Raw genomic sequence first — 12,114 nt, 5'->3', positions numbered from 1 at the left:
TCTCTATGGGTGTATTATGCGGCCAAGACGTGGCTGCGTCTTTGTCTACTTATGAAGGAGACGAACGCAATGTCACATTGATGATGTTCTGACGACGCTGGTTCATGGGGTTCCACCACTGGCAGAGCCAGTGGGGGGGGGGGGGGAGTGGCACGTGCCACCCAAATGATCCGAACGAACGATCGGATCATTGGGGTTTATTAGTAATAAATCGGCATTTTGCGACCCCCACTGCCACCGTGTAGCATATAATTACGTGCCAGGGACTCTATGAGATGATAAGACAATAGTCTGAGTCCATAATTGGCAATAAGTAACGGCAAAGCAGTTATAAGTGACTCAGAATTGTGCGCAATTGCGTATACAGTACACGACTTCCCTGAAGGCATTCACCTTCAGTGAGAGCGATGCCGATCACACAACGCGGTTCGAATTCGACCCTCGATCGATGGCTGCACCATCGCCGCACACGCGTCGAATAAAAAGCAAGGGGACGAGTCCTTACTTACTAACAACTCCTCTATCATTTCTCATTGCTGGAGGGGTTGCCCCCCCTACCTGAAAATCCTGGCTCTGCCATTGGGTTCCACCACCCGTGTCTTCGATGTGGAGGGAGGAGGGGTTCAATGTCAAAGCCAAGAGGTTTTGCGATGATCCACAATGTTTTTTTTTTGGGTTAGATCGCATAAATAAAAATGTGTCGTTAAACCCTCCACCACCCGACACAGCCAATTGGGCAACAAAACGTGACAAATTGTGGCTCACAGTGATGATATCACCATTACTCATCTACTGAAGACCGCGACAGGAAGACTTCTTTACAATCACCTGATGAAGCTGGTTGTAATCACCAGCGAAACGTCGAATTGCGAATGTTGTGGGTTCACTCTCCAACACGCCGGTGTGCTGAAGCAGCAACTTATACAGAGATAAAAAGATCCCCCGTGTAGCCTTAACAGAATGTTGGGGCAAGTGCTGTTAGCGACACACCTATAAAGGTCGGCAGGGCACGCGAGGGGGTGGGTGGCCAGCAACACGCCCGGCAGCCTTTGTCTCCCCAGTGGCGATGTTTACGACACACCGCACCAGGTACTCATTTGAGGCTGAGTCGACCCAGGGGAGGCCCAGGACCGGTTCAGATAATAGTCTCTGGGGTTGCTGGCCGTGAGTGGGAATTGAACTCGGGTGGCCGGGTTTGTAGCGCAGCGTAGCGCTAACCACTACTCACACAGAGATAAATGCATAAACACAACACTGTGTGCACTGTGTGTGTGTGTATTGTGTGTACTGTGTGCGACTGTGTGTACTGTGTGCGCACTGTGTGTGTGTGTGTGTACTGCATGCGGGCTGTGTATCTACTGCGTGTGTACTGCATGTGTACTGCGCGGACCCACCTGTTGGTTCTAACTGCGGTGTCCCACGATGCTGCCGAGTGGACCGTGATCTTCTGACGGTAGTAATTCCAGAAGGTTCTTTGGAAATATTATGTCATGGGACATCCCTTGCCAGTATATCAAAATATCAGAATAGGTTTGACCCTTTATGCAAATAGAACCAGTTGTGTTAAGATGTTAAAACACCCCGAGCTCTCAATGTCATGACAGTGGCATTGTCCTTGTGCTGTTCGACTTATGGTGTTGTCCTCTGGGTCTAACACTGTTAGTGAGACGAGGCTCTAAAGAAAGCTGTCTCTGGTGTGGACAAATCAGTTTCAAAGACAACGCATCATCATATACTACCAGAGCATGTTTTTTTTGTTTGCATGTTCACCACAAGACTATGTGTGGTTAATGCAAAACATTAATCCGTGCAAAAGGGTTTCTGTTTGGTGTTTTAACATCTTAACACAACTGGTTTTATTGCCAGAAAAGGTATAAAACATATTCTTACATCTGGAAATTCAAGAAGCATCCCCGGTCGGCTTACAGATCGCGATTTGCCGCGTGCTTCGTGTTACATCACAACTCTGCGATGCCACTTTGTTCAGAGATTTTAATAGTTTTTACACATATAAAACACACACACACATACACACACGCGCACGCACGCACGCGCACGCACGCACGCGCACGCACGCACGCGAGTTTCGTTTTCAACAATCATCACCGCCCGGTATCACGTTGCTGCTCGGTGCATTCGATGTAGAAAATTCACAGTACAATTTGTGGTGTAAAAATGCATTAAAAGTTACATGAGAGATAATACTAAACAACAGGTGGACAGACTGACTGGTCTCCGATGGGGTCTCGAAGCAATGACAGACAGACAGACTGGACTCTCTAGGCAATGACAGACAGACTGGTCTATCTAGGCAATGACAGATTGGTCTCTCTATGCAATGACAGACTGGACTATCTAGGCAATGACTGAGACGGGTCTCCGATGGGGTCTCTAGGCAATGACAGACACACAATACCAAGCCATATTTTTTTTTCTTCTTCTATAAACACCACCTCTAGAAATAATCGCATGGAGGAACAAAACCCCCTCCCCCCCCCACACACCAACAGCCATTTGCATAAATAATTCACCGGACACAAATAATAAATTACTGGACGGTTTTAGGCATCGCGAGACCCGGTTCGAATTTCCCTGCAGCAGCCCTATTGCGTTACACTCGTAATTGCCGCTAATGGAATTGCAAGGAACGGAGGGAGCTCAACAGTTGCCCGAATAGTTTGGGAGGCTCACAAATGGCCGTGTCGGAGACGCCAATCCACCAAACGCCATCCTGCCGGAATCTTTTCCTGGGTTTAAAACCGGGTTTTGCCGTCCCCCGGGTGATCGAAGCGGATCCTGGAGTGCGGAAAGTCGGTGATCTAGGCCTGGTGAACGGTGACTCGCACACGGACCAATAGACTGGCACAGAGATCCACAGACTCGCATCGAGATCCACACACTCGCATAGAGATTCGGAGGTTAGCGTAGAGATGTACACACTCGCATAGAGACCCCATCGACTCACACAGAGACACATATATTCACAGTTTGAGTTGTGATGATGTATCGTACGGTACATTGCCTGATGTATTGTATCGCACGATACCCGACTCCGTATCGCACGATATATTGTTGAGGGTATTGGGTCAGTCACCAGCATCGACGAAGTCTCGTATGATTCTGGGCGATTTCTCCTACAATGCATCATACAGTTTCGTATGAGTCTTCGTATAGTACAATATTGTAAAATACATTGAGCCCAGGTGATGTATCACACGATACCCGACTACGTATCGCACGATACATTGTATGATATACCAAACATCATACAATGTATCAGATGGTACATCATACAATGTACCATAAGATACACCGTGGTACATTGTACGATGCACCATACGATACATCGTACAACGTATCGTACGATACATCATATGATATAGTGTACGACGCATCGTGATACCCCCCCCACATCACCAACGGCATTGCAGGGGAGGCGGGCGGGTGGTGGTTGGTGGTGGTGGTGCGCGAGATAAATCGGCGCCACCGTTCCCCGCTTGCATCGCGACGTTGAACGGACTCCGGACGGGGGACAGCGGCGCCTTTTGCATATAAGACATCGGTGAAGAGCACTTGATACAACAGCTGTACACGCGACCGTCACGACTTTAGCCGTCGCGAAACTACTCTTCTACGCACAAAAACAATTGCCGCTATAGTAATAATATTATTCATATACAGCCCTTTTTGTCAATCCGTTTGCTGGATGAAGGCCTCCCACCTCCCTCCCCCACCCCGTGCTGGGTCGTGGGGGGTTGTTTGACCGTACTTCACCACGCCGGTTAGAAGCGGGGGTGGCGGTGGGAGGAGTGGTTCCGACATATCGCGGCGGGAGGAGTTGGGTGCCGCGGTGGCTAGGAGATGTTAACTACCTCGCCTGGTATACAGGAGGTCGTGGGTTCAATTCTGACCCTGACACTGCCTGCTGTATATTTGGAGTTTGCGGTGTCTCTCTCTCTCCCCGTTGCCGCGTGGATTTTTCTCAGAGTCCTCCGGTTTTCCCCTCCACATTTAGTATCAACAATGTGCGTTTTGAGTGTTTGGCTGCTATACATTTCCACGTGATGAGCCACTTCGTTGAGCTGTCATTTGTGGCCAGGTCGCTTCTAAAAAAAATATCTACATAGCTCAGTGGACCCGACCTGGTTAAATAAAAATAGTACGAAAAGATATTCCCCTATATCACTCACCACACCTACGTTGTAGGCCGAGGCTGCAACTCGGGTCACCATGTTTACGGCTTGGTGCGCTAACCGCGGTGCCACCGCTCTGTGGGGCGAGGGTAGGGATCGCCGGTAGCCCCCTGTTACGACAAGTGAGCTGCGCGTACTCTGTACGTGGCTGGGTGGCAACCGCAGTCGAACCGCTCGGCCGTCGAGTGCGGACGTTGCGAGTTCGAAACCCCGACTGTGGGCCCGACGCGCTCCGATATCGTCTTCGTCGTCATCGTCGTCGTCATCAGTAGCATCACCTTCATTATCGCCGTCATCCTTATTGTCGTCGTAGCCATAGTCTGCAACGAGCATCATCGCCGTTATCCGATTGTGGTCGATGAACATGAGCACCGCAGCATCTACGCGTGTTCCACCAATGCCACCTCTCCCAGAAACAAGGTCAATGGGTCATGACGGCCAATGCTACTGAGGCCACCACGCCATCACTTCCATCCTTCTGCCAGTTTCTCTGGCCATTGCACAGGTAACACCCGACCTCTAGGAACCACTTCAACAGTCCCATCGTCATGATCATCATCGTCATTGTGGTCATCGGCACCATCACCTGCGCTTAGTTCTTCTCTTCCCGTGGGGCATTGGGTGCCACGCCAATGCCCGTCTCGAGTGACCTCGTCCTCCGCCATCCATGGATCGGGATCTCCCAGGTCGCCCGTCAAGCGTCGGCTCCGACCCATCGCCCGCATGGTTCAGTTCCCGACGGTTCGGGGAACTGAGTGGCGATCCGTCGCGACCCGCAGACGTCCGCCGGACTTCTCGCCGCATCGCGAGGGAGGCGCGACGCGGACCTCAGAGGTAGAGCGTGATGACTCCACCCTCCTCCGTCACGGTGCCCGACCGTCGGTGGGCCCACGGCGAGTTCCGCGCACCACCGTCGTACGTGGCCAGCGGTCGGTCCGGCTTGCCAGCGGCGGGGAAGTCCGCATGGCGATCGACGCCGATCTGGTCGATCACCAAATCCTCCTCCTCCGCCTCGCTGTCCCACAGTTCCGTGTCGGACAGGAGCGGCGCTAACGCCAAGCTGTCCGAATCGCCACCGCTCTGCGAGGTCAAAGAGACTTCTTCCTTTACGTGGTTCCTCTTCTTCTGCTGCTGCTGCTGGTGATGATGATGGCGCTGCGACCCCCGTCGCGATAACCTCATCCCTTCGCTGCCGTCGGACACCAGCGACTGCACAGAGCTCTCCGAGCTTCCCGAATCGCGCGTCCAGAACTCATTGTCGTTCCCTCCTCCCCCGACTCCTCCGTCATCCCCGCCGTCCCGCCGTTCCAGCTCCGCGGGCCTCACCGTGATGACGAGGTGGTGCCCGTTGGCCACCATCATCGCCGTCACCTCGTCCAGGCCCTTGCCGGCGACGGGCGCGCCGTTCACCTCCAGCACGCGGTCCCCGACGGAGAGGAGGCCCGACGAGGCGGCCAGGCCGCCGGGCAGCAGCCGCGAGATGAAGACGCCGGCGCCGCCACGGCCCCCTAGCCGGGCCCTGCCGTCGGCGCTCCGGTCGGCCACGTAGAAGCCGAGCGGGCGAGCCGAGCCGTTGCGGTAGAGCCGCACGCGACGCAGGCTCGCCGGCAGCACGTCCACGTCGATGAGGGACGACAGCGGGTGGAAGTCCCGGGGGGGCCCCACGGGAAGCCGGGGGGCGTGGGGGGCGCTGTCGCGTCCGCGCAGGCCGGAGAACACCCCTCGCTTGGCGATGGCGGAGGAGGAGACGGCCGCGGTGGCGAGCTGCGCATCGTCTGCCGGGGGGGGAACGGGAGGCGGAGGAGTTAGCGGCGGCGGTGACTCATGCCGCGGTGTTGCGTGGCGGTGCTGTGAATGGCACACGGAGGAGTTCGTTGCGATGTGGTGGCTGTGGTGAGCGAGTAACCCGATTAGCACGGTTGGCTACGCACGGTGCATAATGGGTTCAACGTTCCTACATACAAACGTACGCGTAGAACTGTGAGTGAGTAACCCAAAAATAGTTTGCTGGGGAAGTGAGTGGGGGAGGGGGCATCACATTCTAAACTTTGTGACGTTAGACGCCTTCTCACCCACTGCCCCTCGCGTCCCCGGCTGCTGTGCGTGGCGCCGTGTGCCTGCAGCGGTGTCGTCTAACAGTCACTTCACGGTACACCTACCCCAGCGGAGAGATTGTCCTGATAGCGACTGCGACACACACACACACACAGGCATGCGGGTGGCTAAAGCACAGCAAGTTGGCACAGTAGGGGGCACAGGTGGTGCATCAGCCAGTCATCTCGGTCATCTCGGTCAGTCGACCCGTGGCACCTGCTGGGTCTGCCCCGTGACCTCCTGCCAGCGGGCGTTCGACACTTCACGTGGCCTCAAGGTGCACATGGCCTGGCACAAGCGTCGTGGTGACGTCACCGCCACTTAGTGGCGAATGGCGGTTGTTGTTGTTGTGTGGGTGTGTACGCGCTGTGCTATGAACCGGCCCACCCGAGTTCATTTGCCGCTCACGGCCAACACCAGCGATAATTATCTGAACCAGTCCTCCCCTAGGTCGATTCAGCCTCAAATAAGTACCTGGTGTGATATATAAACAACACCATTGGGAAGACAAAGGCGCCCGGGGCGTGGTGCTGGCAACCCACCCCCTCGTGTGCCACAGTGCCGGCCTTCATTAGGTGCTACCCGCTAACAGCACTTGCCCCAACAGTCTGCTAAGGCTACACGGGGGATCTTTGTCATTCTTAATTTTATTGTGCGCGTGGGTTGGCGTCACGGCCTCGCGTCACCCTCGCAGGCGACATTCACCGCGAAGAAATACTAATGTACGCGTAATCTACTCGCGGATCGAACCGTGAACCCTGGATTTTGGAATCGTGTGGGGCTGGGCGTGGGTTTGGGGTGAGGTGGGGGGGGGCTGCCGAAGTGGGGGGGGGCCCGCCCGGCGATTTCGCTCCGGCCACGCTACTCGACGGCATCCACGGACCCCTTCGCGTGGCGCTGTCAAAGAGATAAATCTCAATTTCCGCCGCCGCTTGCAGGCCCCGCGTGCGAGCGGAATACAAATTGCCTGGTGGACGGTTTGGGGGGTGGGGTGGGGGGGTGCGCAGCCCGGGAGCCGAGCCTCGTCTCAAACGCTGTGACGGTCGATTTGCCCCCTGCGCCCGACACGCCACTCACACTACGAAGGAGCAGGCCGACGGGATCTGCGGTGGCAAAATGATCCCGCCCGAAAAGGCGGCTGATGAGGCACCGAGTGTCCAAAGACGGCCCCCCGGGGGTTTATCGCTTGCGTTGAGCCGATGCTACCACTGCTGCTGCTGATGATGATGACGATGACACTCCCAGAAGGCCGTGCGGCCGATGGATTGAGTAAAATAAATGTTCTCGTGTGGTATTTCGTTTTATGTGGGGAGACGAGTATGGGGGAGGAGGCCCTACACCCGCCAGGTTATAAAAATTCTCCATGACGCCACCGTGCAGCGATGCTTTCGTGTTGTCATTATGTTCGGTTTGGCAAGCATCCCGTTCTGTTGAAGAGGGGTGGAACAATTCCCTACCCCCCCCGCCAACCAGCACCACCGATGCCGGTGATGTTGATGAAAATTACTGCGAGGACGATGATGATAATCATTACGATTATGATAAAAGCTACGACGACGATGTTGATGATGATGATGGCAGTCGCTCCGCTATTTACTCCGAAGCCGACCTCCCGACATTTGACGCGGCCCAGCGGCGGCGCGTTCCCCACTTGCTGCAGAAGTTCGCGGTTCGACACCCGGCGGCCGCCCTGGTTATTACTGCGGCGATAGCGCGTGGACAATTGGAAGTGATACTCCGACGGCGCCGTCTGCTTCACTCGCGTCGGACGTTGAAGATTCCGCCACCCCCCCCACCCCCACCGACGTCATTCACAAGTGCAGGCCATCGTGTGACGGCATCTCGGGCCCATATTTGCCAAATTTGCTAAAATTTCTAAAATGCCTCCCAACAGTGGCTTGAGACTACAGGCAGCCACGTGCAGCAGCAGCAGCGTAGCCACCGCCACCACTGGCGCCCGGCTAATTCGCAAGCCAATTGCGCGCCAGGTTGCCGTAGGCGGCCACGGGGCGGCAGAGGGCGGCGAGGCCAACGTCAAAAGTCCACCGCTGTACCGTGCTTCCATGCTCCCCGACCGGCGCAGACCCCGCACCGATCCAAACTTATCCGCGTGGTGTGGGGGAGGGGGGGGGCCTCATCCAGCAGTGGATTGACCCCACAAATTTTGCCGGCCTGCGTAATTTCCAGAAATAGAAACCAGAGTCTGTTTTTGGTGCCGAAGGTTTAAAAATAGCAGCGGCGAGGGCCCCGAAATAAAGACAAAACGAAATATTAAAACCCCGCGATTGCGGTGGCGCATTACCACCGCAACGAGGATGACGGTAATCTCCCACAAAAAAAAGGGGGGCGGGGCCTAAGGCTTGAGGTCCTCCGATTCCATCGGCGGGGGAACGTTTACATCTTGAACGTCCACAGAGAGATTTTTCGACTGATCGCGTCTCGCTCACAGGTTTCCCACACTCCCCTCCGCCAACGCGCCGTCGTTCCGCGTTCACCAAATCGTTCCACCTTTCGAATATAAGTTGCCTCGTTCCACGCTGCGTGCGCCCGATCGTGGTTAAACGCGTCCCACACCCGACGTGCTAAACAATTCACGCTGTCCGTGTTAACAGAGCCGGTTTCAAATTGAGATTGAGATCTCGGGTGCACGTGTGTACACGCGTTCTGTGCGTGTGCGTGTACACGTGTTCCATGTGACGCTGACAAATAAATATTCCCATCAGTCCAACTAACGATAACTATTTATATTTTACCAGGTAAGACCCACGGAATTAAAATAGCAATTTTTCAGATGCGACCTGGCTCATCACAAATGATAGCTCAACGAAGTGGCTTATTGCGTGGAAATGTACAGCAGCCAAACACTCTAAACGCACGTTGTTGATTCTAAATGTGGAGGGAAAAACGGGAAGACCCGGAGAAAAATCCACGCGACCACGTGGAGAGAGACACGCAAACTCCAAATATGCAGCAGGCGCGAGGGTTTGGGATCGAACCTATGACCTCCTGTATACCGGGCGAGGTAGTTAACATATCCTAGCCACTGCAGCGCCCTCGTGGTGCTGGGCAGCACGCATCATGTATCGCAGCCAAATACTCCAAACGCGTGATGTTGATTCTAAATGTGGAGGGAAAACTGGAGGACGCGGAGAAAAATCCACGTGACCACGTGGAGAGAGACACCCAAACTCCAAATATACAGCAGGTGTCGTCAGAGTCGGAAGCAAACCCATCCACGACCTCCTGCATAGCAGCCGGCGAGGTAGTTAACAACGGCCCCTGCACCTGCGGCATGGTCGACCCGCCGCAGCCGCTCACCTGCGATGGTGACGGTGATTCGCAGGAGCGGTGCCGCCCCCGCTATGGCCTTGGCGAAGTTGTGGCTGTTCGTGATGGGCAGCAGACTCCCGTCGGACACCGTGTAGCACACGACCAGTTCCCCTCCACCTCCTCGTCCTCGTCTTCCTCCTCCTCCTGCTGCTGCTGTCTTCCTGCTGCCTCCTGCGCTCGCTCCTCCCACCATCCCTGCCAGGCCGTGCAGCCTCAGCAGCAGGGCCCGGAACTCCTCCAAACGCGGGGGTGGACACCGGGCGATCGACACGCGCCGGAACTCCGCACCAAACTGGTGGACGGGGCGCACAGATGGACGGGTCAGGCGGAAAGGGCGAGACAAATTGGATGGGTGGACAAGTGGATGTATGCAGGAGTGGATAGGTGGACAAGTGGATGGGTGGGCACGTGGATGGGTGGTCAGATGGATGGTCGGATGGATGGACAAGGAGATGAATGCAGGAGTGGATGGGTGGACAAGTGGATGGGTGGTCAGATGGATGGTCGGATAGATAAACAAGTGGATGGTCAGATGGACGGATGAACTGATGTATGGACATATGTATGTTCAGATGGATAGACGTGGAAGAGTAGACTAAAGACCCTTTCTAGAGATCCCTTAAGTGAAGGCCCCTTCCATCAGCAGTGGCGCGAGTGAGCAATTTCAGGGCTGTGCCTTGACCTGTTTTACATTGGATGTCAAACGATTCGGCGTTTAGATTCAAATCTACGTTGCGGCTAATGTAGCGATCTCTCGTGGCTGCATGGGCCACACAACCCAATGCATAGTTTAAAAACAACAACAACCAAAGGTAATTCTTGCTTCAAAGAAGTATTTCAGTGGAAATTCCACATTCCTACGACGGGGAGCCAAGCCCATCTAAACCACAGCTGGATGAAGGTCTCTCTCTCCCCGTGCCGTGCTGGTCACGGTGCCTGTTTGACCATACTTCACCACGCCGGTCAGTACGGGTTGTTGAAGGGCTGGCGGCCCGGGAACGGGTTCGGATTATCACTCGCCACTGTTGTTAGCCGTGGCCGGGCAGGAAAAGATTTTGTCCCGAAAAAAAAATGGAAAGATGGAATCGGTAATGACACCTTTGTGCGTCGTACCGATCTGAATAAGTTATCACCATGCACTTGCCCCAACAGCCTGCGCAGGCTACACGCGCGGCATGGGCACTTTGTCTTTGTGTGTATATGTATACGCACGTACTGTACGTGCTCGTATTTATGCACGCATCTTGTATGTTGAACTTCTTTCGCACCGTACGTAGCGAACCGTGCTAATCGGAGGTGCGATCTTGCATTGACTGGAGTGGTGAAGTATGGTCAAATACCGATGCAATGAAATTCTCTTTGTAAACACAGAGCGTATGAAGGTGTCAATGTAATAATGCTACGAACCCAGCGGCCCCGAGTTCGACTCCCGTTCACGGCCACCAATACGCCGGTGACGTTTTATCTGAACCGGTCCCCGGGGTTTCCCCTAGGTCGACTCAGCCCCAAATGAGTAACCTGGTGCGGTGTTAAAAAAAAAAACCCCATCGCCACTCAGGAGACAAAGGCGGCCGGGCGTGGTGCTGGCCACCCACCCTGGCCTTAATAGGTGCTCGCTAACAGCACATCAGTCTGTGACAGGCTACACGGGTGTGGGAGGGTGTGGGGGGGTCTCTGTCCTGTGTATGCGGCTATGCGGAGGAGCAACGCGCGTTACGCTGATCCGATTTACGAATAGAAAATTGGCGTCGCTTAAAATTTGGTCGTACCCGCACGCGATACGTACACATTTGAGAGAAATCGCCTCCCCCCCCACCAAACCCCACCCCACAAAATCCTTACCTGGCTCTTAATTTCAACGATGCCGGGAGCGACAAGCGACGGCTTCTGATGTCGCGTCATCTCTCCCGAGGTCCCAATGACGAACCGACGACCGATCGATCGATTTAAAATACCGCCGCCGATGACGAAATCTCCTCGGTAGCCTCACTATTGGTGTTGTGGACACCGCTAACGTCGTTTAAAACCCCTATCGAACGACACGCGCGCGCGTTTTTATATTTGTTAAATACACACACACGCGCGCGCTCGCGTCAATCGAACGTTAATTGCTGCTATAAGCGGGGCCGATGATCCAATTGGCCCTCTTCGCGACGAATTAACAGTCGCAGGATTGGTCGACGTTAATTGAACCCATCCGAGCGCGCTGCGGCGATGCCGATGATGATGATCACGCTCTGAGCCGTCTGAACACAGAGCGGACCCAGGGTCTATATATAGACTCGGGCGCGGACGTCACGCGGGGAGTGACAAACTCCTTATATGGCTCTTCCGGTTCTCGGGCATTCTCATTGCAAACCCCCCCCCACCCGATTGAATATAACATTGGCGGTGTCGCCTTGGTGGGGAGCGGTGGTGCAGCGGTTAGCGCCACGCTGCGCTGCTCATCCTGGCGGGCCTGGGTTCGATTCCCGCTCACGGCCACCAACACACGAGT

The 12,114-nt window shown here is 54.9% G+C and overlaps 1 protein-coding gene across 1 annotated transcript; it reads right to left on the bottom strand.

Moving 5' to 3' along the window:
* Nucleotides 1–1,978: 1,978 nt before the first annotated feature.
* On the bottom strand, nt 1,979–11,848 carry LOC144736784 (partitioning defective 6 homolog beta-like). Its single transcript, XM_078619404.1, has 3 exons — nt 11,460–11,848; nt 9,606–9,909; nt 1,979–5,968 (listed from the first exon to the last, which is right to left on the bottom strand). Exons 1-3 carry the CDS (start codon nt 11,517–11,519, stop codon nt 5,022–5,024), a joined length of 1,311 nt encoding a protein of 436 aa, XP_078475530.1. The 5' UTR covers nt 11,520–11,848; the 3' UTR covers nt 1,979–5,021.
* Nucleotides 11,849–12,114: the final 266 nt, after the last annotated feature.

The sequence above is a fragment of the Lampetra planeri genome, chromosome 63 (assembly GCF_965212315.1).
Source record: "Lampetra planeri chromosome 63, kcLamPlan1.2.h2, whole genome shotgun sequence".
Classification (NCBI taxonomy): Eukaryota; Metazoa; Chordata; class Hyperoartia; order Petromyzontiformes; family Petromyzontidae; genus Lampetra; species Lampetra planeri.
Note: the sequence above shows the minus strand (reverse complement) of the source record. Positions and strands in the feature narration are given on the sequence as shown.

What these genes read in the sequence shown, in the direction of transcription:
- LOC144736784 (XM_078619404.1), bottom strand. Translation starts at nt 11,519, where the DNA reads ATGACGCGACATCAGAAGCCGTCGCTTGTCGCTCCCGGCATCGTTGAA. An exon ending in TCGTTGAAATTAAGAGCCAG is followed by an intron (nt 9,910 to 11,459) that starts GTAAGGATTTTG and finishes CCCGTCCACCAG; the next exon opens with TTTGGTGCGGAGTTCCGGCG. An exon ending in AATCACCGTCACCATCGCAG is followed by an intron (nt 5,969 to 9,605) that starts GTGAGCGGCTGC and finishes CCCCCCCGGCAG; the next exon opens with ACGATGCGCAGCTCGCCACC.